Source organism: Anomalospiza imberbis, chromosome Z (genome assembly GCF_031753505.1).
Source record: "Anomalospiza imberbis isolate Cuckoo-Finch-1a 21T00152 chromosome Z, ASM3175350v1, whole genome shotgun sequence".
In the NCBI taxonomy this organism is placed as follows: Eukaryota; Metazoa; Chordata; class Aves; order Passeriformes; family Viduidae; genus Anomalospiza; species Anomalospiza imberbis.
The window spans coordinates 14,563,857-14,591,849 of record NC_089721.1 but is presented as its reverse complement, the minus strand read 5'-3'; the positions used below and the strand labels follow the sequence as shown (position 1 = coordinate 14,591,849).

General features: G+C 37.4%; 1 protein-coding gene across 2 annotated transcripts in view; it reads right to left on the bottom strand.

Annotated features, from left to right (window-relative positions):
* PARP8 (poly(ADP-ribose) polymerase family member 8) overlaps positions 1 to 27,993 on the bottom strand; it is a 114,295-nt gene that overhangs the window by 23,831 nt on the left and 62,471 nt on the right. Inside the window, exons 6-15 of one of the 2 annotated variants that reach the window (XM_068176826.1) lie at positions 26,971 to 27,048; positions 22,327 to 22,421; positions 18,994 to 19,054; positions 17,971 to 18,061; positions 15,056 to 15,122; positions 13,589 to 13,714; positions 12,964 to 13,068; positions 10,864 to 11,413; positions 8,538 to 8,591; positions 8,339 to 8,434 (exon numbers count right to left, since the gene is read on the bottom strand). In XM_068176826.1, the coding sequence (XP_068032927.1) occupies positions 8,339 to 8,434; positions 8,538 to 8,591; positions 10,864 to 11,413; positions 12,964 to 13,068; positions 13,589 to 13,714; positions 15,056 to 15,122; positions 17,971 to 18,061; positions 18,994 to 19,054; positions 22,327 to 22,421; positions 26,971 to 27,048 (1,323 nt within the window). The remainder of the gene's footprint in view (positions 1 to 8,338; positions 8,435 to 8,537; positions 8,592 to 10,863; positions 11,414 to 12,963; positions 13,069 to 13,588; positions 13,715 to 15,055; positions 15,123 to 17,970; positions 18,062 to 18,993; positions 19,055 to 22,326; positions 22,422 to 26,970; positions 27,049 to 27,993) is intronic. The other variant, XM_068176827.1, reaches the window with a different exon arrangement.

Below are 27,993 nucleotides of genomic sequence, written 5' to 3'. Positions count from 1 at the left end.
CAGATGTGCTCAAAGCAACATGTCACGCTTTCCTGTGTTCTGAGGGATATCACACAGACACTAAAGATGCTGTAACATGACTGACACACCTAAAAACTATTGATCTAACAGGAGATGCTTCAGGAGGCAAGGCTCATTGCTTGACATACAGCAAATGTAATAAATGGTGAAGGTGAAACCATTACCGACCATCCCATTTTTCTTAATGAAAGCAACAGATGAAGAAACAAAATGGAACTTCAAATCTCTGTTCTGTTTCCTATTTTTCACCGTGCCAGGTCTCAGTTTTACTGTAAGGTAAACTCTCTGAATAGTTTATAAGTATTCATGTGTTACATGGAACACACTGCTCAAAGACATGGGAGATACCACAATGGTGATCAGATACAACTGAAGAAAGATGAGAGTACTCTGTAGCTGAGTAAGAAATGTCACTTGTTCTGTTTGGCTTTATTTTGCCTGATACAAATTTTATTTTCTGGGATTTTTTGGGGGATTTTTGGTTTTTTTTTCTGGGTTTTTGGGGGGATTTTTAATGCATCTTACACACTTTAAAAAAAATATATTTTTACTTCACAGATACAGAAAAAATGGTGAATAAACAAGCTTTAAAGAATACTAGATGGGGATGCTGGATTTGGTAACTTGTTGGCAACAGGAAAAGCTATACTGCAGTCATTTTACTCTGTCAGTAACATATAAATTATTTGAAATCTATTCTACAACTCTATAGAGGTTGTAGCTGGAAAGGTTTTTTTCATAAAAAGAGGTAAAACCAGCCTATATTGTGGCATAAGGATTAGAAAGACCACAGTGTTATTCCACAAAAATCTTGGAATTCCATAAGCATCTTGGCTTAACTCCAGTTGACTAAACATATTTGTACACCTACACTTTTCTCCACAGTTCAGTGATGTTTATTCTGTTCAAGAAATTTTTCAGGACTAAGCAGCATACTCAATGCTCCTGTGTTTTCAGTGGTGTGTAAGACTCTTGTATGCAAAGCACAGAGAAATCCAAGACCTCTTCAAGTCAACAAGAATCCACGAAGGGCAAGATTTCACCGCTAGTAAATAAAACATAACTGAGAGCACTTTGAGACCAAAAAAAAAATTAAAAAATGAAAGCTTACTAATGGAAAAAAAATTCTCAGAATTACAGGACAGTGCTTATTTTTACAGCTAAATAATAAGAACAGGTATTTCAGATATGACTTTATGATATTTTACTGTTCATATTCTATGGGGAAAAAAAACTGCAGAAATGTATGCTGTACAGATTTCAAAGAAACTAGCTGTAATATTTAATTTTGTTGATTTTTTTTTACTAATCCTTTCTTTGTTCTAAGAAGGTCTCAGTCTGAGGTTTCAACACAAGATGGCACTCTATGGAGACTTCTTTACTAAAAAAAGAAAAACTGATACACAGATCGTCTTTTACCTTATTGAATATATTCTGAGATTATTTTATTCTGTATAATTGTCTCACAGGTGTCTAAAACCCATTCAGTCATGCTGTTCTGTTAATGGCCTTAGTATATGCAAATGAGGAATTTGGGAAGGCACAGTACAGCAAGATAGACATCAGCTTTACAAATTACACTATGTAGAAGCTGAATAAGATCAAAGTATTACAGAAAAATTGAGGTTGGCAAGGATCTCCACAGGTCGTCTAGTCCAATATCCCTGCTCAAGCACTCCATGGAAGTGAACTCCACAACCTCTCTGGACAACTTATTCCTATGCACAGTCACCTTCAGAAAAGGTGAAAAAGGTAAAAAGTGTGTCCTGTTATTCCACTGAAACCCCCTGTGTTTCAGTTGTATCCTCTGCCCCTTGTCATGCCACCACTTAAAGGCCCTGGCCCCATCCTTTTTGCACCCTTCCTTCAAATATTTATAGACATTAGTAAGATCCCACCTGTGCCTTCTTTTTTCCAGGCTCTCAGCCTTTCCTCCTGTGTGATGTGCTCCAGCCCCTTTAATCATCTTAGTGACCTTTCACTGGACCTTCTCCAGTAGCACCATCCCTTTCTCATGCTCAGGAGCACAGAACAGGCACAGGGTGGCCTCACCAGGGCTGTGTGCAGGGGCAGGATCACATCTCTCCAGACACACAGACAATTCTATTGTTTAATGTAGCCTTCCATACCACAAGTGCACATTGCTTTCTTGTGTCCAAGCTGGTGTCCTTTTCTGCCCAAGCCAAGCTGCTTTCCAGCTGGCTGGCCCCCAACATAGACTGGTGCCTGGGTTTGCTCCTCCCCACCTTCAGGACTTTGCATTTCTCCTTGCTGAATTGCATGATGTTGCTGGCATCCCACTGCTCCAGGCTGTTAAGGTCCCTCTGAACGGCATCCATCGCTCTGGAGTACTGCACACTTCTCCCATTTTTTTCCATCATCTGCAAACTCTCTGCGGATACACTCTGCACCATCATCTAGGTGATTAATGAAGGTACTAAACAGCACTGGACCCACTACTGACCCCTGGGGTACACCACTGAGTTGCTGACTTCATGGTAGACTTTACCCAGCTGAACATCACACTCGAGGCCCAGACATCCAGCCAGTTTTCAGACTACCTCACCATCTCCTCAATGAGCCCACCCATCAACAACTTGTCTAAAAGGATCTGATGGCAGACATTGTCAAAAGCCTTGCTCACATTCAGGCAGACAGTATCCACTGCTCTCCCCTCATCTACCAGACCAGTCGCTTCCTCAAAGAAGTTTAATCAAGTCAGTCAAGTATGAATTCCCAGTGGTGAAACCATGCTGACTCTTTGTGCAGATTTTTTTGTCTTTAATGTGCCTGATGATGGTTTTGAGGCTTAGCTGCTTCATCACCTTCCTACAGATCAAGGTGAGGGTGACCAGGGTGGAGTTCTCTGGATCCTCTCCTTCTTGCCCTTCTTTAAAAGAGGACTGACAATTTCTTTACTCCAGTCTTCAAATATGATATCACATTTTTATTACACTTCTTTTAATCAGATCCTTAAATATAATAACCACTTTTGTTAAGGACTCATGATCTCATTATATTAAATGTCTGTAATAAAAGTACATGCTGAATTCCTAAAACAACTTATTTCTCTACTGTAACAGCAGCAGAACTGTTGCATTATTAAAATGCAACTTAGTCCTTTCCTAGAATATTCTAGTAGTAATAAAAGGAAGACTTTCATAAAGCATTAAAATAAGTAAACAGCCATCTAACATTGAACCAAATAATCCTTAGGTTTCTTTATTACATTCTTAAATCTGCTTCGTGAAAATACATGTTTTAGCTAGATGAACCAAAGCAGATGGTTGAAAAGGACCTTTAGAGGTCAGTCAGTACTTTTATTGTCTCATACACTACTAACTTTGTCTAACCTTTATCCAAAATTCTAGATAAAGCTAAAGTAAGTTTCTCCTAAAGCTTTATCAAGCACTGTAACAGGCTGCTCCGAGTGGCTGTGCAGTCTCCATCCTTGGAGATCTTCAAAAGCCAGTGCAAGGCAGAGGATGAAACAATTTCCAGTTTCAGGAATTTTTCACTAGAGATGCATGCCCCATGTAAGAATCTGTCAGTACTTCAGAATGGGTTTTGTGGAAGTCATTCAACTTTCCTAAGTTAGTTTCTAATATCTAATCTAATATTGTAGCTTGAAAGAAATCAGGATAATATATATAACTATTTAAACAACACAGATTTGAATGAACTATGAACTGTTTGAAAATGTTTGGGGAAAAAAAGCATTTCACAATGTTATTGAAACAACCCAAATCTAGCCATTAATTACAAACAAATAATAGACCATTCTCACTCATCTAAACAACTTCTCTGTTGAAAACAAATTAAAAGACAGGAACATGAGGCTAATAATTCAAATGACCAGACCCTTATTTTTTCAGTAGATTTGCCATATCTGCCTTCTGTGTATCTCCTCCATAAAACCTGTATTTGACCTTTCACTTTCCCTTTTTTCAAAACATAGACAGGAGCTACTTCAGAAGATGGCGGAGCTCCTGAGAGCTCTGTAGCACAGGTTGCCTTGCACGAAGATGCACTGTGATTCTTCACATGAGTTAAGGGAGCTGTTTGGATGTAGAGACTGCAGTCCCAACACTTGCTGATGATTTCAAAGCTGTTTCTTAATCTTTCTGTGAGAAGCGAAATATGCAGGATTCCAATCATCATTTAGGAATGACTGCATGAAATAGCACTGGTCCATGTTATGTAAGAGCTTAAATAATATTTTTTATTCTTAGGATCCTTGTATTCACTGTGTTTTTCCTCTGCTTTGCAGAACAACTGCAAATCATTCCACACAGTGATTTCAAATAATTTTCCAATTTTGGTGGTACTCTATATAAGTGTGTATCTCTAAACATCCATTTTGGCTTTTATAACTTCTGGTATACTGCAAATAATCCTTAGAATTCACTGTGTTTTTTAAAAAATACAAAAGGAACATGCTATGATGAGAACTTTCATTGATGCCCATCATATCTGGGGAAGGTGTGAATACTTATAGGAAAACATTGCCTACTTTACTACTGTGGGATTTTTTTAAGTGGATAGAATGAAGCAGTGGACCACAGGCCTTTATAAAGAAGAGTGTAACAACTTCATGATGTGTTATAAGACTTTTATACTTAGATAAAAGACTCCCTCTTCCACTCAAGAGAACCTTTGTTTTTCCCCTTCTCATTAATACAGGTGCAGTTCCTCATGAGGGCACTAGGTTTGGGCGTGTTCTAAGGCCACCCCATCTATCAATTATGTTTTGTTTTACACACGCACAAACTTGTGGAGTACACAGAGGAACTGAGTATTTAACTCTGGTCTTCCGTATTTCAGGGAATTTTGGAGCTCAAAAGAAAACTGGTTATTCTCACTTCGCCCTGTAAAGAAATTCCTAAGAGAAATATAAGAATTTCTTACTTATTCATCTTCAGGAAGCCAATAAAGCAGCCCCTTTATTTATCCTCATTAAAGGACTAAGAAGGCCTAACAACACCCAAAGATTTCAATGTACAGTGGGGATCCCTGAACCAGTAAGGAACATTTGCATGATCAGATAATTATGGAGGGCTCTGGAGCAAGATAGATGTCCACTGTAAAATCATCAAGTCAAAAATATGCAATCATGTCATGCAGCAGTTCTGCAACAAAATCCCCCATACAGTGACATGTCTGCCATGTGGATCTAGTGCCTAAATAAAGCCATACAAAAGGAGACATCTTGTTGTCATCAAGTGGTTGTCATCTTATGGGAAAAAAGATGTCAGGATTTTTAAAAAGTAACTTAAATTGAAATAGATATTAAAGCCAGACTACTCCTCCAGAAAAATTTATTTAGGAAAATGAAACATAATACTGAGAAGAAAGCTTGCTGAGAGAGACTGATTGACAAATACTTCATAACTAAGATAAAATGATAGTCTGCAGAAAGAAAAAAAAATATCTCTCAGTTTCAGATGGTTTCTTCAGCTATTGTGAGGATGAGACATCTGAATTTCCCAAGTCAGTAATAACTAGCACAAAAAACTATGTACAGCATGAGAGTTTGTAAGTAGGTATAGCAGTTTGCAGTATTAAAAGACTGTAACTGTTGTATGATAGCAATTGTTCAATTTTTTTAACCGCATTTAAGACAATTAATAAACTATACTATAGTTCAGGAAAGGCACCAGGCTGACATATGGGAGGATCAGAGGATCAAATTTCTCAGTGGCTTCTTTATAACTACATAAAACTCTATAGAAGATCAGAAAATCATACCTATATACATATTAAAGTAACTTTTCAGGCAGTAACTTTATTATGCCTTTATAATTTCATATGTCTTCTTTGCTGTTAAAAAAAACAAGGTCCAAAACATAGAAGGGAAACTTACCATTAAGAGTACCCACACCTAGACAAGAACCTGTGCGCATCTGTGTGGAGGAACTAAACTTTAAAGGGAGAAACTGGTGAATGACCCAGAATTATACAGCCTGTAGCACTTCTCGTGACAAAACCTGCTGCAGAGAGAGCCTGTCATGCATCTGTAGAAAACAAGATCTGGATACTCTTGCTAAGCACACCATAGCAAAGCACATTCCATTGCAAAACCTGGTGAGGTTACAGTGGTATCCAAAGAGAGAACTCTTTACAAAGGCCAGGGACCCTCAATAAAACTACACTGCATGTAGCCATGCCTTAAACGAAAGCTTGCTGCATTCTTGTAACAAAAATACTCAATTTCTGAGATCTGCTCCTGCAGCGATACTAAAGAGCAAATGCTCTTTCTCCTCACATACGTTATATATATATATACACATATATATGTATGCATGTATGTGTATGTGTGTGTTCAGCTGAAGCATGTATATAAACCCCACAAACTGACTACCTTCAAGCTGCCCCTGGCCAGAACTCTCAGTAGAATTAAGCATAAATTTCCTTAACACACTCCAAGGCAAGCTAATGCTCAATTCACACTGAGATCCTTTCTCACCTTCTACAGAAGTGCAAACTCATTAATGGCTCTATATTGCTTATTGAGTCATTCAAGCATACACAGAGTATGCTAGATTTCTTCCTGGTATCTAATTTTTCCTAGGTTTTATAATGACACTCTTCGGTTTTTACCAAGATTGTCAGGTTATGCTACTTCAAAGGCACTGATGCATATATGTTCAGAAGCAAATATGGTTGCAGCTTCTTTTGTTATGAAATGCTGACAAACTCTTACACAGATAGCTATAAAATGATCCTTCTTTAAATTGAAGACACAAAAGAGTAATTCTGAGAGATTTTAATCTTTATGGTGGGAAAGAAGGAATTTAGATTTTTTCATTTAGAGCAGATAACTTTACATTCTGGTTCTTTTTAATAGTATAAATCCTACTGTTTGCTTTGACTTACAGATAATAGATAAACTCCAATAACTTACATAATTATGTTTTTCAAAACAAGGTCAGATTTTTTAATCACTCTTCAAACATTACTGATTTTGTTTTATCTCTTTCTGTCACGGGTGCATACATAGCAGTGCATTCAAAGACAAACAGTGAGGAACTGATACCTTTTTAGAGGCTTCTAATCAGTTTTGGCTACTGATAAACCTGTCAGAAAACCTTGCTTTTAAAAGACAGATACAAGCTAGAAGAAGCAAAACTAACTCTGATTGGATATTCAAAACTATAGGGGTTTAACCACCATGATGTAAACAGTGTTACTGGATATATATATTATTTTTCAAATCCTACCAGCAGCACATTTGTACACCCTGCATGCAGTCAGAATGCCTGACCCTGGTGCCAGTCAGTGTCAAGGGGAGTGACACTGAGGTGACTTCTGCTACCAGGTAGAGCAATAGTCCTCCTGAATTCAGCTCCATGGAACTATCACAGATAAGATCTGCTTCAGCTTATATGTAGCTGCTGGCCACACTGTGGAGAAATTGTCTGATATCAATCAGACCATTCATTCACTGGAGTTAGTTTTCCATGGCTTTAAAATCTTTTTAGGTTACTCATATTTCATTACTGGATGAAGGGCAGGTGAAACAAGAGGATTTTAAACTGCAAGACCAGTCTTAAAGCTAAGAATTGTATTCTGTTAAAATACTCTTTCACAAAGATGCACTGATCCAGGCAGTGTGTCTCTTATGACTGATCTTACTCTTTTCCACTGTTCCACCAACAACATGAGAGAGGCTACAATGATCAGCAGGCAAAATTCTGTTCCCAGTCATACAGGAATGAAAGAAGGAGCTGCCTAACTGGCCAGACTTTGGGCATACTGAGCCACAACAGTGCTCCTAGACTGGGTCACTGCTAGATCAGACACTTCACAGAACATGTCCTTCTACTGCCTTTTTATCACATTTGAGAATGGCTCATTACAGCAGCCTGTGAGCAAAACAAGGTCAGAAGAATTTCACAGAGTGCTGGCACTAACACCAGTGTTTGTAAATACCATGGTCATGACTTGATAAAAGCTCAGGGATGAGGTGCCCTAAACTTTCAGAAGAATGCCAGAGCACCAGGAAAACACTCCAACGCACTTCTCTGTGTTATCTGGCTGTGAATACTGCAGAACAATAGTGTTCAGTGGAAACATGCCCTTTTACATTTCTGTGGTATGATACAAGCCTAATTTCTCTCTCCCTTCCCTGTAAGACTTTTTTTTTGTTTCCAAATTTACAGCAAAACCTAGTTAATATGCTCCATATTTTTGCATCTCAAAAGAGTATTAGGATGAAACTCATCTGAAATAATTTAACGGTTTTCCAACAGGTTTGTATAGTCCACAGCTATTAAAAGCACTATAAAATGCATTGTTTTACCAGCACACCACTTACCCTCAGCATAGGGCCATTCTGGAACACATGAGGTTCATCACAAACTACACAGTATTCATTCAATACTGGTATCCGCTGCTCAGCAAATTCAATACTCTGAGAACAATGAAAATGAGAATAACAGCATCTGCTTAAAAATAATTAACAGTCAGCTCATGCTCCACAGTGTTTCATATATGAATAGGATATGACATCCTACCTGCACAAGAAAGCCACGGTCTCGCACCGGAATGCATTTTGCACCATAATTTTGCTGCAATGGAAAAGTTGAGGCAACTTCAGTGTTGGCAGACTATTTATAAGGAAATGGTAAAGCATTTGTAAGTTTTTGCATTTAAATATGTAAACAATTTGCATCTAAAGAGAGGTCTCGTTTGCGTGTACCAGGCATTAGAAATAATCAATCCTTTTACTGTTGACTGATATGGGGTAGGTTTTTAGTATTTCTTTCTAGCTCTTAAATATGATGGAGATTTGTATCTCATCATTCAAGAAACTTTAATCTCAAATGAAAACACCAGTGCCTTTACTCCATCCTAATAAACTGATGTTTGGTAACTTCCATTGTGTTTTCACTGCGTATTGCCTATCCATATACAGGCTGTATGTTAAGGCTTTAAAGACTATTGTAACTCTCAGTAATGCTGAAAACCTTTTTATTTTACATGTACTAAGGTCTCACTTCTGCAACACTGGACTAACATACCTTTATACTCAGACACTACTCAAATTCTTTTTCTTTCAGCACACAACAACATAAATTAGAAGTAACTTCTGCTAACAAGACTCAGTAAGGTTCAGACTTCCCTCCAGACTGACATCTATTTCAATCAAACATTGTTTTGAATAGAGTTAGATCAGCTCCATTTACAGTGTTTTGGCAGTTTTTTAAAATAGGGTTATCTCCTTTCATTTTTCTACTGTTTAATTGCTTGACTGCTTTTTCATTTTTCTTCTGGGAAACAATCCTACTTGTATTCATATATGAGACTCTCATATTTTAACTGAGAATTGAAGAGAACTCAGTATCTTGATTCATCACTCCTACATTCCATTGACTTCAAATTGCAGTTAAGCACCCAGATTACCTATATATCTGGTGCCTGCATATAAAATATGAAATAGACTCTTGATGCCCTTCCACTAACATCAAACTACATCTCACCATGTATATGATGATCTTCCCTCAAAGTAAGTGCATTGAAGCAATAAATTATGGGTAGTTTTTATAGGCTGCCAAACAGGTCTTGCCTTTTTTCCATATCAGCTGATAACATCAGTAATGAAACCTACTTAGCTCTTCATTATCTTAAAAAAAGAGGGACTTTTTCTATTAATGTTAGGAGAGAAAATTCTTGCTATGTTAATACATCCTCTGCTGAATCAGAAAAAAAATGCATCTCTAAACTGCAACAAGAATAAAGTCTGATGGCTCATCTTAAATTAATTTTGCTGTGCACATCACATAATCCAACAACACAGCATACATATAAATGATCTTATGATAGTGTATCCCTGCTTTTAGATCTAAGATTATAGCTTAAAGCTTACTAAACTAAATTACCATGAAACATAGTGCACTCAATGTAATTTCATTATTTAGAATGCACTATTTTAAACATATGTATGGCATCTGAAGGGAGAATCAGCTTCCAAGGTACCACCAGGCAAAAGGAGTAGAGAGAACTATTTTCTAAACACTTCTCCCCAGATCACACACAAAAAACAGGCTGTTGCCTTCAAAGACTGCAAACAAACACACTCTTCCTTCTAAAGTAAAAAGCCATCTTTAAAGAGGTATAGGCAGAAGAATCGATTTTGAGATTTTGAAAGCTCTTTTTCAAATGCAAGAGTATATGCTGCCCTTTGTTTTCCCAATTGATCATGTCTCTGAGGAAAGTAAGAGGGCCAGCATGGGCCCAGTTCCTTGTGTGGCCTCTGATGTCCCTCAGCACATTTGAAGGTTTAAGTTTAACCCTTCACAAATCACAAATGTGCAAGAGGTGAATGGAACCATGACTGAACTTGTTCCAGTATGATGGTGATGATAATGATGATGATGGCAGATGCAAAGATTAGAAGGAGAGGAAACGTGGCACTCAAACCTTCTAATGGACAGTTGTTTCCCCCATGAAGCAAGCAGGGAAATGAGAAAAGTCCTCTGCAACCAACCTAATTTTGCAGCACAGAAGTGTACACTGTCCCTTCTTCCTGGAGAAAGTATGCAGGGAAGAAGTGGGTAACTGAAGTTTTCCCATGACCAGCAGCTGTGTGAATTTCAACACGACACATAAAATCTCTGTCCAAACCCCAGCAAATTCTGATTTTATAACTTAAGTATATGTGTATGCACATCTGTTTGACTCCTCCTTAAAAAGCTGACTTCGTTGCTCTTGTCTTCTACTATACCTAATATAGTCACTATCATATACCCTAAGTATTAATGCCTTCGCACAAAAAGCATAATAGCACATTTGGAAAATAATAGAAGGAAAATGATCAGAATACAAAAAAAAATTACTTACAGCAGCTTGTGAAGGTGATGATGAGGATGGTGTTAAGATACCAATAAGCCCTGAGGTAAGAGAGAGCCTCCTGCTCTCTGCCATGGTGGACTCCTTGAAAGGCTCCATTTTGGATGATTTAGGGGCATTGGAGTAAGTCTTGCTGAGCAGCTTGTGATTCTTCAATCCATCTAATTCTTCCATTCTAAGGTTACTGGAGTAGGATCTGCTTAAAAGTTTGTGGGGCTTCAAGGTGCTGTTGTGCTCACATCGAGGATCCCCAGAGCACGACCTATTTAACACCTTATGGGGCTTTAAAGTGATGCACTCCTCCTGCTTGACAGCTGCAGAGCAAGCACGACTCAGCAGTTTGTGCGATCTAAGAGCCCTAGGGTCACTCGACAACGAGCGGCCAAAGGTTCTGTGAGATTTTGTGGCACACACATCCTCCGCTTTCACTGTGCTAGAGCAAGTCCTTCTCAATAGTTTTTGAGTCTTGGAGATGCCATCCTGTTCTGGCTTCAATTTTGATTTATTCTTACCACAGCCAGGTGGAGGATAACTTGGCGACCTTAGAATAAAGAACATTGCAAAGTTGGAGAATAATCAAAATCCTGGGCAAATCAAGCAAGATCACACAGATGTAAAGACCTCTAAGGGCCACCCATGTTTTTCACTAGTGATGAATGCAACCCAAACTTTTAATAAACAATTGTATATAAAACATCTTCCAATACCGAAATAAGCAACTTACTCCTATTTACACACAAACTCATCAATCAAAAAGACAATCAGCTACTTAAGTAGAAGTTAGAGCTGTGACCTTACAGCTTTTTCTAAGGTCTTCTATGTCTCAAAACAAACCAATTATTCAGGAAATTATCTTTGAAATGAAATCCACCTCTTATAACACATTCTCCTTATCAAAATTTATCTTTTCTATGTAATGATCATAACATGATCCCATACAAGTTATTGTATTCTGGACACAGCATAAGAAATTCTATGTTCAGATCCAATGGAAGATACAACAAGCAGTGAAACTTGGAGACATTAAATTTAATTCAGATGAAAAGGGTATTATTTTAAAACCATCATAATAACGTGGGTACTTTGTAAAACACAAATTTATACCCTCCTTTCTGGTTATAGACAAATTCTAACTGTGTACTACCAGAAATGAGAATGTGAGAGACCTAAAACATGAATGCAGGAAGTAAAGAACAAAAGGTTTTTATGAAACAACATTCACAAAAACTGTCACATTTCTGTAAAGTTTACATTTGCCTGTTCTTGCAAAGAACATGTAACAGGTATGCTGAATCATTTTCTTATGTTTTATAAGCAACACCAATCTTTGGAGGTTTATTGTTTTGTGCTTTTTTCTGTTGGTTTTTTTTGTGTTTTTTGTATGTATAGTTTCATTTTTCTTTTTTTTTTTTTGTTTTGTTAGGTGGTTTTTTTGGGGGGGTATGTTTTTCTTTTTTTCTTTTTTTTGATTTTTTTCATCAAATAGAGAAGTTAAAATCCAAAGGGAGAGGCTGGCAGGTTTCCCCACCCTGTTAGCAAGTGTTGACAGTGGAGGAGGCACGTGGAGGCTGCTGATTCACTGTAAGCAGCTGGCTCACTCTCACCCTCCTGCAGATGGGAGGTAGGACTGGTGCCCCGGTGACAGAGAGGGTCCTTGCATTTGGGCTAAGCCATCTCTGGACTTAAGCTCCCAAACCAAGAGGAAAAAGAATGGGCTGGTTTTGTATGCCATTTCTGAATAAAAACAAGCCCCAAGCTACAGCCTGTGCTTGGCAGTCGTGTGTTGCATGGTAGGGAATGGGGAGGACTTCTACTTAAAACACCATCTTTCCTCCTCTACAATCTTTTTTCATCTTTAACATTCTCTCCTTTTTCAGTCTGAGTGATTGCTGTATTCTCTTTTTCATATTCTGAATTTAGAATGGTAAAATTAATCAAAAAGAAGGAATATTCAAAGAAGCATTCAATTCAAATTCAGTAACTGAATTGAAGGGGTGATCTGACAACCCTCCATAATCAGGAAAACACACTAGAGTAAATAGTCACCATCTGAAAGAGGTAAAATCAGAGCCTGATTCTACATACACTTACGAGTATGAGCAACTGGCAGAAGTCGTATTAAATTCAAATTCATTCAAACAATTCATAAACTCTTTCTTAAGCTTTCTAATGACTTTTCTCTTTGAAATTCTGTGCCTGCATTTCAGAAGCGGAAAACATTAATGTAGTCAAATACTGGAGAGGGGAGGGTGCTCAGCATCTTTAAAAATCATTCACTGAATTATGACCATTCCAGTTTTAAAAAACTAAATCTACAAATTGCTGTATAAAGAAGAGCTGGAAAAACACAGTTTTTTAATATATACACAACATATGCTATACATATGTATTACTTGTATTTTTATTCTTGCTATTCAAGTAAAGATAAAAATACAAACACAAGTTAAAATAAAATTAATTATTTCCAGTTCTAGTTGTAACAAGGCTGTTTCAGATATCAGGGCACTGAAATGCTCTGGCTTCTAATAATCTTAGAAGCTGCAACAGTACCTAGTTCACTCCTGATGTCATGCAATGCAAGGACAGGAAACCCATGAGGTAAGATATAAATAGAGAACTTCTCTGTGGAGTAAAGTCAAGATTTCACCTTGTGAAGTCTGCTGTGGATTTTGAACAGTTTATGGTGGTAACAGCTCATTTTCCTTGCTGCAATTACCTGCGCAATGTAGAAAAGATGTGCAGAGGGGATTTCACCTTTTTGTCAGACACCTTCTTATTGTGCGTACAGTTCGATTTTTCTTTACTGTTCTTCCACTGTTGTGTAACAAATGTCTGCATGATTCTGTAAATTAAGATAGAAAAGAAAGGTTTTCTTATCCCAGCCAGGACATAGTCATTTTAATACTATGGTCTCAGTGATCATCATGCAGGTGACAATGCAGTGTTCTCACTCTACAGCTGAAGTTTTCTGTCATGTATGTGGATTAGTGATTGGGTGCCCCAGCTCCTCAAAAACCCTTTTTTTTTCCACATAGAACTAATTTAATATGTGACTCTTAATGAGAATACAGTTTGTGTAAAGAACCACTGCAAAACTTATGCAGACTATAACTCTCATGGGGATCTAGAGACAAACTGAGTCAAGGGCATCAAATCCAGCTACAGGGGTCTACCTCTCACATGACCACAGGCTACTGCATCTGCATGGCTAAGCAGAACCTTGTTCTCTGACTGTAATCTGGTAGTGGGAGTCTTAATAGTGATAAATATCAAAGCTCAATTTGGTGTGAAAAAGAAATATGCCATTCCCACAGCAATGATGGACCACTGGGCTCACGGGTATTTTTACTCCTGCTCAGTTGTGAACTGTGCACCTATGTTCTTGAAAATGTCATATGGGAACCTTTAGTAATTACCTGTTGCAAAAAATCACAGACAGGAAAACAGCAAAACATTTTAAGAGACTATTCATTTTGAGCATTTATTTCTTTTTTTTTTTTTCCTTCAAAGTTATGTACCATAGAGATTTTAATAACTTGCTTCATTTGTAAGATTATGAAAATGTTGCACTGAATTTCTTAAAACACTAAATAGGATTTTTTTATTTTCCTCAGGGATTTCTTAATGTTGTAATGGTGAGATACTAAAGCCTATATACTTAAAAATGTATTACATGTATAAAAGCATATGTAAAGAGAGGACTCAGCGAACTTGTATTAAAAAGAGTTGTACTATGACCACATGAAACTGCCAATTTTTTTGATTATCCTTCCATCTTGGCCTAATTTCTGTTGTATATCCTACAGGCAACCATGAAAGCATAGCCCCCTCAGGGTATGCAAGAAGCTCAAAGAGACTCCTGTTTCAGAGGCTTCATCATCTAAAAGCAGAAAGAAGAAATTGAAAATTCCTAGATACAGCCTTTATACCTTTTATAGCTTACTTCCTAAAAGGCACCAAAGTGACAGAAAACCCTGGCAAGTAACATAAATCAGGTTCTCATCAACAGCTGTCAAATACAAAAGTAAAATGGCAAATACTGACTTTTATTTAAAGATAAACAAGGTACTTTGATCCAACAACAAACCTGACAACATGAATTTTATTCTACTTGACATGGTCTGGAAACTAAAAGATTGCAATATTTGCCTAAAAACACGGGTTTGTAGTTTTCTAGACTTACTTTTTCAGCTGACGTCCCAGCCCAAATCTTTCCTTAGTAGAGATCTGAAATACATCCACAGTTGGCACTAGGGAAAAAGGATATTTTGTTGATATATGAACTTGCAGTAGTAATGACAAACTCATGACCACCTAAGTCTTATTTAAGGACCCTCTTCCCTGTGGGGCTTGACTACAGAGAATTAAATTGAAGCAATGGCAAGAGTGGACATGTCATCTAAGCATATTAAGAAAGGAGTGGTCCTTTTTGGAACATCAGCCAATATAATTTACAATTTTACACATGGAATTATCCCAAATGTATCTCTTCCCACGCATTTTATTTACAAAACTGTATCTTTTTTTTTTTACATATACACTATGCAGGTAGGAAGCAGCATCAGATTAAATGTATCTGGACTGGCAATTTATCTCACCTAACATTTTAAACTTTTTTCCCAAGGAAGTTGTCTATAAATAATAGAGTTCCTGTGGCTATGAAGAAAGTCCAGACTTAAACTGAATTCATTTGTATCTGGATTTTGTTTCTGAAGGTGTTTTAATACAAGACCAAAACCCATCATCTAAGTGCCTGATATGTGCATTCCAGTGGCCAAATATTACCCTGAAATTTCCTCAAGGCCTGTCCTAATACTAGTATATCCATATTCATGTCAGAAATTGCAAATGTACAGTGTAAAGGATGGAAATTAGCAAGTGGCATTACTAAAATCCTTCAATAACATTTGCTAGATTGAAGTGGCAGATGGAAGCCAGTACTTGTTGACAGAGCCATAGGGCCTCAAGGCAGGACAACAACCAATACACATTACAAGCAGAGAAAGACTGCATACTTGGTATTGCATAAGGTGACAATGACCAAAGTAAAATCAAAAAGAAATTAAAACAAAAAATCTAGGGTTTGTTCAAATTTTATTAGAAATGGAAAATCAGTATTTTGATGTTATTCTGATCACTCAGCAGAATTTTATTCAGAATATCCAAGTTTGTATTTTAATTTTACTTTAACAGATTAAATTTGATAATAAAATACAATACATATAGGTTTGCCATGCAATTTAACTTAGTTCAAAGGTTAGTAGTTACCTCTCCTCTAATGTTATTATTCAAATAACACGAAACATAAACTCATCTTTTAAATACAAACTGATGATTTTTTTTTTCAAAAGGGATGAATGATTTCATTAAGTATAGCAATATCTTAGGATTGTCAATTTTCAGACACACTGCAGGGGGCTGGTGGGATGGGAATACATTAAATACCATCATACCTACAATCAGTAATCTTAAAATCTGACATCTAGACCAAAATTTTTGTCTAGACTCTGCATTCAGATGAGACATACCAATACCTCCACTGGCTGATTCATCCTCTCTAAGACAGGTTTCTAAGGCATGAGGGACTAACTGCCCACGCAGACCCTACTGAGACAAGCTATTAACTAGAAGAACTATCTAAAATCAGTATATTACACAGCTACAGGGTGGTACTCATGTCCCCCACTGTGCTTTGCAATGTACTGTGTTCCTGTTTCTCAATCAGAATGTAGTATAGGAGAAAAACATACAGCAAAAAATTCTGGCTCTGTATTCTCAAGAAAACAGAAGAGGAATTCAGAGAATTAACACAAAAGATGGTGGCTCTCACTGTGCTTTGCTAGTAAGTAAAGAGACATGGCTGCAAAAGCAGCTGAGCTCATAAAACCAACGTCAGCAAAGTTCTTGCCTGTGGCCCTGCTCCTGCCTTTCTCAGAACTCCGGCACTCCCACAGGCAGTCAGCTGCAGCACTGGGAACTATGTTTGCCACCTTAACCTTGTCAGTGATGCAGAATATATATTCTTGTTATTTCTCATTTCTCACTGCACGCTGCTCTGCACACTTCACCTTCTCATATTTGCTGCACTTCTTTATTTTTTAAATTACATTTTGATAGGAATGTTCTGAATACTAACACTGCTTCCTGCTATCGCAAATGCATACTTTAAGATTTGTATATTAACAAAAACAATTGAACTAATAAACCACAGACAAAAAGACCAAAGTCAAGGGGAAAAAAATATTGGTATAATGAAATGCTTATTTGAGTGAACAGAACAGAGCTTATAGTTAGAATTGTCGGACAACATATCCTATAGTAATAGCTCATTGGGACAGATTTTGCTAAACAGGACTGGAAATATCTATTCATTTCCCAGAGGAAGAATTCTCCCACAGATAAAAGCATGAACTGACCGCCTGTACTGCAAGTCTCCAAGGCTGGGCAAGTTATTATCCAAACTGAGTCTGAATTAGACTGTAAAAATATATCTGAAGTTGACTCTCGCATATGAATGCTTCCAAATCTTCAAAATCTGTTGATTCTTCATGAGCTTGACCATTTTTCTCTCACAGGGAAATTTGACTAACTTAAAAATTCTTTCAGATCTAAAGATTTCCAGAATTCACATACTCATGTAGAAACCAGAAGCTGAAAGGGGAATTACCATGGCCTGACTCTTTAAAGCTGCACGAAGGGCATGTTAACGTGCTGCACAAGTCCATGCATGTCTTCATTATCAGTCATATCCCATCTGTGCAGATGATGTTTGATTTCAAAAATGAGGGAATCACATATTAGAAACTCTCTATCTTTATTCCTTAACCTTGGTTCCCAGGGGAAGCAGTTGCATCTCAAAGGATATCAGGAAAATAAGTTCCCAAAATCAACCTATGCAAGTTTAAATTAGATGCCTGTGTCACTAGGAAGGGCCCAGCCCAGCAAATACACGTAAGCCACATTTCAAATCAAAAGGACTCCTCTCAGCAGTAGAACTGAGCACATGCAGGGTCAAAGAATTGGTAGTGAGTAAGTGTCTAACCCATGGCTCAGCATGGACAGCACAAAAGGCACAAGAAGCATACAAAATTGACCAACCTGGACCATTTAGGTACTGTGTAAGTGAACAGTGCAGTCGCACTATTACAGGCTCTGTGCGAATTACATCCCAAGCCACAGCAATCTCCTCCTAGTTTAAGACAAAAAGAAAACAACAGACATCATTAGCTATTGTGAGGAACCACTGCTTTTTGTCAGTCTACTTTAAGGTTGCTATAAATACCATCCAACCATTTGCCTAGCTGTTTAGTATCTACTCCAACATCATCAGTCTCAGGACAAATTATGGCACATCAACGCCCCCTGAAGATCAGTGTCAGACTATTTCCAGTTCTTGAGTGAGCTCATTTAAACCAAGCAGAGGTTTATACACAACAGGCAGACACATTCCCATCTACCAACAGGTACTGCTTCAAAGCTGAGAAGCAAAGGAGCAAAAAAGACAGAACAGTAAGGCTCAGTAACTGTCTTATATGCTGTGTGGACCTGGAAATAAGACATATCTGCGCTGAAGCTAATAATGACCTTAGAATTTCTCATTTTTGTTCTTTATATAGAGGCCAGGAAGTTGCTGCACAGATGAGGTGAAGAAGTGTGAAGCTGAATGACAGCATTACAGCTAGAGAAGCCATGCTGCCAGCCAACAAACAGCACTACTGTTCCTTTGCCAGTCCAGCCTCTCTGTAATCAGTATACAGGAGCACTCCTGACCAAGTCCTCTTCCCATCAGGACTGTAAGAAGTGCTTTCACCTGACTCATGTCTAGGTTAACATTAAAATAACGGTGTTTTGTTTATATTTATTAAAACATTTACTATTCACAAAAAATGTTTGGAAGGAAATACACATGCAGCAAATAAAAGCCTAACACAGCATTTTAACAATGTGGTCATAAAAGGGAAGAAAACCTTTCCACCGTGTATCAATCAATGTGACAACCACTTGTGAAGATCAAGTCTCAAAAAAAAGGAAAGTATCAGTGGTTGTCTAGAGAGTCTGATGTGTAGCAAAATTAAATGGGTATTAATGTTAATTATGTAATTCTGTGATTAGATTACTTACATCAAGAAAGCTAACATCAATATGTAGATCAATATCTACATCATCAATGGCTCCATATTCCCTGAAAGGAAATAATTACATTACATTAGAGCTCTTTAAGACACTCCTCAATCCAGGAGTACTTACAACATTGAAGATTTTATAAAGGATTATCTTATCTGTAAAATCAGAATAGTTATAAAATACACATTTGCATAGATCGGATCAATATTCCCAGTGGGTGACCGTCTTCTGCACTTAAAAGCTTTTTTCAGAGATCTTGCTTAAACATGCTAAACCTTTTCCACTAATTCCCCCAAAATACCTCTCCACTGCTGCTATATATTTCTGCCTCATGTATTGCAGAGATGAACAGAGAAAAATTAATAGTCACATGCTGCTCCCATTTATTACACAAGAAAATCTTGTTAATTTTCAAGAGTATTTCAGGTTAACAGCCAGTAACCTAAGAACAGGCTTCAGATAAACCACTGAAGACAAGTACAACATAGCCTATAGGATGGCATGTTATACCTGGGGGATTGCTTCATTCATTCAAACATTTGTTTGTCAAAAATAAAGACTGCCCTGTAATGTGCTCAGAGCAATAATTATCCTTTCTATCTGTTATGTGCAGTATCGCAAAATTCGGTTTTGACAGGTATTTCATTACCATCTGAAATCTTACATTTAAACTGCGATTTTTCTACCTCTTATTTTCCAACTCACTCTGACTGCCCTCCCCCAATGTACTTGAAGACTTCTGAAAAATAGAGCTACAAAATAATTATTCACAAACCTAAACAAAAAGCTGTTTTCTTTTCATTTATGTTACTGAAGTGGACAATGTTGTAAAAGTATTATCGCTCAAATTTCCACAGATTAGCTTCCAGCCACTAGGATGTTTTTAACTTTAAAACTCCATTTCTATGCTTGTTGTCACAGTGACTTCCATGCTTTTTGATTAAACTTGACCAAGTACAGAGTAGCAGTTGTACATAAATCAGTCAACAAGGCAGTTTTGAAACAGTAAAATGTAACTGTTTCCTACCAAAGTGACCTCTCAGCTGTGGCAGGGCTGAGTTTGCACTGGTAATTGCTTGAGCTCTTGTGCAGTTTGGGAGTTGGTGGAAGGGAGCCCCTTCCACCAAAATTCAGCAACCCAATGGTTCTCTCTGGTCAGGGAAAACCCAAGTTCACTCTCTAGATCAGGTCTGTCCACACATGGCACACACAGGGCAGGACAGGGCTGTATGATAGGAGACTTCCCAGCCACCTTTGGTGCTGCTTCAGTGTCATCTCACCCAGGGCCACACAGGCACTAGCTGACCTCCTACAGCTCACTGAAAAACTGGCTTTGAAACAGGGAAGCTCTCCACCTACTGAATGGCTTAGCCACTGCCCTATGCAACAGGGGCATCAGGATTTTTTGTTCACTTTCCAGAATATCCAAACATTGCTATGGTATCTTAAGTAATTTTTATGAATACAGGCTGGTGTTACTCACAAAACTGAGATTCAAAAGGCTGTAAACAAGAATAATTTTATAAATTAAACTGAGGAATGGTTAAGCTAATGGAATAGAAAGATTAGTGAAGAATGACTAAGATAAAAATTAGTTTTAACTGTGACATTTCCATACTCACTTGAAATCGCTTTGCCCTCACCCCACTACTACTATCCTCGAAGATGGATTTTAGACACATGATGCTAACTCTAGTTTTAATTTCCCAAGCTGACATGAGGAGGAAATCATGTTTTATTCCAACACCTGCATCTTATGATCTGCTGTCTACAACAGCTTCATCACACATCTTGATTTTGAAACTTCCAGAGGTCCTCTGCCCATAAATGAATAAACAAAAGATCAGCTGGATGGATCACTTTCTCAGGGCTTTTGTGGCCAGATTTCTAAGGGCAGTGGTGAAAAGCATGCAGGTACAGAAACTTTACTTTTACATGTAAAACTGACTCTGTGACAGCAAGGGATTACTGACAGGAGGGTCAACTGTCTAGGAAATATCCACTCTCAGTGGATACTCTTGTCAGACAAACTTCTCTCTTCTTAGAGAAGTGGAGCTGCACAAGAAGGATGAAAACGAACGCTTAAAGCTGTGGGGTGTATTTCCAAGGATTTGAAAATATTTTCAGCTGCAATACAGTGGATAAAGCATTAAAATTTTACACATGCCAAAAGCAGCCACAGGTGCCAGTTTCTACTGGAGTGAGCTCAACGTGATCACAGAGTTTCCAGTGAAACAGCTGATTCAGTAAATTACATGCATTTAAGTTTTCAAAAGGTTACACATGTTTCCATTTTAGGAGCTTGAAGGAATTTCATAGTTATCAGTTTAGCAAATAAACATGTATTAATTTCCTAAATCTATATACAACTATTCAGATTTTGATTCCCCAGGTTCCTGAAGTGTAATAAATTTCCATTTAATTTAAAAAGGTATAGTACACCATAGCTGTAGGTATTCTCTCTCTTCTTCTTACTTGCTTTGTATGACAACTTTGATATTTTCCTTGCAATACATCTAACAGGTCTTTTACATCTTACCTACCTGTTATTTTTATGGAATTATTAAGATTACATTGATGGAAAATGAAGTTATAAAATATCTGAGGCTTATTAAAATATATATGCTATATGCACTATGGCAGAATCATGTACATTCATATATGCCCAACTGAATTAGTGTGTAATTACTCTTAGCAATTCACATCTGGCCAAGGTTCTACTACTTCCCTGTGTAGGATACTCTAGATCCCCACAACCTAAAAACTTCCCTAATCTCTGATCAAACCCTAGCTTCTTACTGTCTCTCACATGGTGACAATACAGAGCATTTGATCAGTTCTTATACCTACAAACAGCTTTTATGAAGAAGAAAAACTATTATTGTGTCTTCTCTCTTTTTCTCCTAGACTGGACAAATCAAATTCCTTCAGTTGTTCCCTAGGGAAAGTATTTATTAAATCTCTTATGGTTCTTCTTGTTCACCTCCAGGGCAAAATACAGACTATGACAGAAAAAGAGTTTAACAAGGGTTTAGGGAAATGTTGAATAGTAATTTACAACAAAACACAACTGCCTGACTAGAACTGCAAAAGCCAATGATGTTTTAGAACAGGGCTGTTCTCAGTACAGCTACTTGTAACCATGTTGAACAACAAAAGAATCTCCAAAAACCCAGCACTGATACTGGTTTGCAGTGCTCCCTCCTTTTGTCACACAACATGAAAAGATTACCAGAAAAGACTTGTGCTTTAGCAGTCAGGGAAGGTCCATATAGAATTCAAAGTCCAAAACATTAAGGGTTCCACAATACAGAAAGACCAGTGCCATACCTGAGAGATACTGCATTAGGTCCATAGATCTCTCTCACTGCTGTTAGATCAGCCTCCAGCTGTGGGTGCTTGTGAAGTTCTCCATCATAGCTAACCTGTTGGGGAAAGAAGAATATCTTAGGAGTTCTGTAGTTCATTTCTGGCACCTGATTTAGACTATTTACTCTCTGTAAAATTCGTGGCATTAAGATTCCTTAATGCCACACTCAGAAGGGACAAGTTGAAGCCCTGGGGCCACCTCATCTGCTAAAGTAGAAAGATTTTCAAGGGAGGCACCTCAGCCTTGAAGTGTTTTGAGAGTTTTCTTCCTGTTTGTGGGAAGAGAAGCTGCAAAGGACTCATCCATCAGTCCTATTTTGTTTTGGGACACTTCTGTATTTTAAAAATGTTAAGTAGGATAAGAATCAGATGATCCCGGTTTTGTCACCCTAGTCCAACCACTGCAGCACAAAAGTTTGCTCGCTCTTGTTTGTTGTCACATTCTCATATATGCTAGAAACAGAATGGCTTGGGCACAAGAGAAGCATGAAACTTTCCTCTATACCTGTCACCTCAGCATCTAAATTACTTTTTTAGCTTACTCACTGGCTACATTCTGCCCACCCAGCAGTGCAGTAATATCAGACGAAAAAAAAAAACCTGAAAGAACATTTTCCCATGTTAAGTATTACACCAGAGAAGGTATAAAGAAGTACACATCTAACCAACAACCCCCTTTTTTTTTTTCAAACTCTACATGGAAAATGGAAAATGTTATGTTTGTGCTTACACCAAAAAGCAAAACTTGTGAACTGGTTTGGCTGGATGGTATGAAGTCAAAATAATTAATATCCTCTATCTTTTACAAGGTCCAAAAAACCTCTTTGGGGATGTAATAATCTATTCATCATCTGTCTATTATTACCTTCTTCTCAAGCAAAATGATCCTGATTGTGTGAACTTATATCTATGTCTTCAGAACAATTAGAATGACAGTAATTCTACAGAAATCAATGAACTCCCTAGATCTGAATTCAGAAATGAGCATAGGATTTAATCTGTAGCTTTGTAAATCTGTAAATTCAGTGAGCAAAGCAGCAGAACACAATTTATCCCTTTAGACCCACACACACATATATATAACCTTATACAGCAATCCTGCAGAGAATCCTTGTTATTGCAGAGCCACATCCATACTGCTTCTTCCATTTGTACACCCAAATCTATAGGAAACCAGTTCTATGAAACTTTCAGCTCTGATACTTAAGAGATGCACTTTTCAATTTAATTAAATATCAGTAGTCTTAAAATAATAATCAGATGATCACCTTTTTACATTTGAAAATCAGCAGAGAGTAATTTGATTAGACTTAGACCTAGAATTCTTTAAGTATAAGGCACAAACTTCATCAGTATGGCATGGGCATTATTTTTTAGAGATACCAATGATATTAATGACCAGAAGGTTATAAAAAAGTATAACCTTTGTTTGGGCAGGGCATGTCAAAACAATTTTCCAAGTAGAAGAGCATGGGAAGAAAATTGTTATTGTAATTTTTTTCACTTTAGGTAGGGGGAAACCGATCCTTTTTACATGCTCATTACTAAAAGAAGAATTCTTTAAAGATGCGTAAATAATTGCTGTCCTGCTTCCAAAGAAAGCACAGCAATCATTTCACAAATCGTAGCTGTGGGGCAATTGCCACCTTTGTTGGTTCTAAACCAGATTTTAAAATCAGTCTTATGTTTCAGTAATTGTAAAATACAAAAGGAACATTATGCAGAACACTACACTGCTCAAAATAATGTTTTTTTCTAATCTATTTTCTCATGGTAAGAGGCTATGAACTCAAAAAGGAAATAAAGCAGTGCTCTGGCAAATTTTAAGACCACTGAATGGTACTTCCCAGTCCTGAATTTCTGCCACAGACATACTGATGTACGCAGAGGAGGCTGTCACAGTTTTGTATTTCTGCATTTTCAAGTATGTTTTGTAGCTGAAGCACAAGAGACATGCAGAGAGAAAGCCAAAGGCAGTAGTATTTCTGTTTTCATCTCCTGTTCTTATTTGCAAATGTAGAAGATAGAGATTCAAAGCAAGAATTAACAGAGTTGCAGAAAAAGTGAATATAAAAGCTAAAAAATCTGGTAACTTTGCTGTGACTGAAAGGTCTATGTTCAGAAAGTCTCTGTTTTTAATCTGAGACCTTATTCAGATTATTTGACAAAAGGGTGCTATTTAGAAGGAGATTAAGTGATTTACAAACCTAAATCCCATTGAAAATCAATAGGTCTTAGACTATTGAACTACTTATCTACTTTAAAGTATTTATCCATTAAATCCGTAGGGAGGATTACAAGCAGGTGCCTAGGAAGTGGATACAAACATTTAACTTACGAGCAAAAGGTTGCATCTTTTTTACACTGCCCATCAGATGCCATTTCCCAGCTTCCATGGGCCTTGTTTCATCAGCAGCAGCTCTCCTGTTTTTCCAGCTGCAGCTTAGAAAATGCTAAGAATTATCCTGACCTCCATCCTTCCCAACTCAGTTGCACACAATTACACTGGCATCTCTTCCCTCTATTTGTTAAAGTCAGTATTTCTGCCCCCTCTCTCTGTGGGCACAGCAGACACTCGTATAAAATGAAGGAGCCCGCCTTGCTTGCTCCCCACGTATACGGTCAAATGTTTTTTCTCCCCAATACACCTGGTGTTGACTTGACAAATCCTGCAAACCCTCTGCTTGAAAAAGGATTGCTCTTTTTTGTTTTTCAAGGAACTTTTCTCATTACCTGATTTCCTATTTATTTTCTGAGTCCCCAGTATTAGTTTTTAACTCTAAATGTCTTCATTTGACCATGAAACTTTAAATTAGTCATGTCCTTTTTTCCTCTTTTTAAATACACTTTCTGTGATGTCCTCTTTTTCTCTTCTTGTTCACTGTATTTTGTTTATGGATATTTTATATTCAAAACAGTAATAATCAACTGATATTTTATTTTTATTGAAGACCTGATTTTTTTTTGCCTGTTACTATTCCTTCAGTTAAATGTACTATGTCATAGCGAAGACAATGCAATATAATCTAGTTTCCATTTTAATATAAGGCACTTAAATTCTAACCAGTCTTGTCTATTACACAGGTCTTTTACGCCTTGCAAAATGCTGTACTGCTATCTGTGTTCATATCTCACAGGCAGTGCTAATTTTTATTAATTCATTTGGGCATTGCCAGGCATCCTTTACCAAATGTATCAGCCCTGGTTCAAGAAATAAGCACTCCCAGCTGTTTTATGCCTTTTCCTTCACCTTGAGGTTACTGCCCTTCAGAGCTGAAAAATGAACCGAGTACACGTGACTCATCACTACAGGACAAGATCAGAAGCTTTTTCCTCTCAGGCAGATTAAAATAAAACATATCTCTTTGCAGTGAATTATGTGTATGGTCCTCCCTAGCACTCCCCAGCATGGGGCTGTAGGAGTCGGCAGCTGAAGGGAGGCAATTCCTGCAGTCATTTCTAAAGTGAACATGAGTCAATTCCCCATGTCGGCTACTTCAAACAATGAAAATAAATTATTTCAGTTCCAGCTTCAATATAACTTTTAATAGCTTTTCAGGGGCATGGGGTTGTTTTGTTTGTTTGTGGGGTTTTGTTGGTTTGGTTTTTTTTTTACTGTACAGCACCTCAACATGAATTTTGTGTGCTAACCCCACTGCACTGTTGGTTCTGTAAGAGAAGAGGCTCAGTGATGTCCTGCTCATCAGCATCCCACGCTCTCTGCACCGACCCACCCTGCTGGCACTGCTGGCGTGCTCCTGCAGCCTTGGCTCTGCACCCAGGGCACGGATGGCTTCAGCCTCAAGGCTGAGGTAAGGGACAACCTTCATAAACAGCGACTGTAATTCACTAAAATGTTCATAGAAATAAACAGTTCTAATAAACATAAGCGAGGAATGATTCCTTGGGGCCACATTGAGGCTAAAAAATAAGAGAAATCTGAATAAAGAGACTATCAGTGCAAAGCACACTGCAAAAGAAAAAAAGGCATGATAAGATTTTATTTCCCAATACACAAGAGAATGTAAGAATTAATTCTGCTGAGGGAACAAGAAGGAAAGGCACAGAGCAGTACAATCTTCTAAAATATGCAGCATTTTTCAAGGTGAATTTTACTCTAGAGCTCAGAAAAAGAATCAACTATTGCCTAGACCAAAATTGTTTTGTAATAACGATTTTCACCATAAAAATGCAGTGCTCTTTACTTTAAAAAATGGCAATTCTCCACAAGGAAACAGATTTGGATCCAGCCTGACTTCCCATTTGTATTAATAATGGGGTAAGCTTTACAGAGTCAGTTATCTGTTTCCTGGAATTAAGCAAGTAGCTTCTATTTTCAAGCTTTCTGAAGGGTATTTGCTTTTTTCATTCTTATAGCTTTGCAAAACTAAGCAAAGTAATCTTATTTTGCATATGTTATTACTTTGAACACATTTAATATTTCAATATGCCATAAAATAGTATGTACATACATACACATGCCACTCTACTCAACAGTGAAAAAATATAAGAAATTAAATATTATTATAAATTTGTAATGGAATGAACATAAGAACTCTCAAATATTACTTTCTTGGAACTTGCTCAAAAAATTTCCTGCATTACCTGTCCTCCATAATAAAATTCCTCAGAGTCATTATCTCCTTCTGAGTCCTCTTCAACTGTGCTGCTGTGCCGTGACTCCTTAATGGAAAAGGAAAGTTAATGATAAAAGCAGTATGTTGACCTTGCATGTATAGATCAAAAGGTAACTACAGGAATTATGCTTTTACAAATAAGCTCATGGCATCCTTTCTTGAAAGATCTTTCAGTATAATTTTTCCAGAGGGCCCATTTTAAAAATGATGAAATATCACATGAAAAAAGCATCTAACACAGGGTATATAAAAACACCTTGAATATATGCTGGAGAAATAATACTTGTGTGGTTAGAAACACAGCATGGTATCTTAAAGAACTGGATAATTCAGCAGACTTTGTGGGGATATTTCAATCTGTGCTTTTGCTACACAAAGCATAACTTTCCCATCAAGATTGGTTCTGGACGGAGATCTTTTGGTGTGTCAGCAACCTACTACAATTTTATTTTACTTTATTCTCAGAATTAAACTCTAAGAGTTTCAGGAAATAATCCAAGTCCAAGCATGGAATATCTTATGTTTCCTTCTGTGAAAACCTTATACTCTGCTGCTTAATTATTATTTTTAACAGAAGTTCCATCCTGGTGCTAGGAAAGTTTCAAACTTAATTTTCTGAGTAGCTCTTCTCTGAGACAGTGAAAAGTAAGGATTAGAGAGTCCTATGCTTACCTAAGTAAAATCTGCTCCAAATAGGCTGCTTTGTGAATAACATCATAAAGTAAATGGAACCGATCCTGGTACTGACTGCAACTCAGCATGAGATGAAATGTTATATTCTGTTTCCCACCACTAGAACTTTTACTTACAATTATATGATTGCTTGAGAGAGTAATTCTTGTTTCCCACATTGCATGTGTTATTTCTACGCCATATGGTGACTAGTAGCCCCTAAAGAACACCTAGTAAAATCATAATTCTTCACTTTCAGCCTGAATGTAATGTAATAACCACTTTTTTCTTATTTGTGTCCTACACAGACATGCTATAA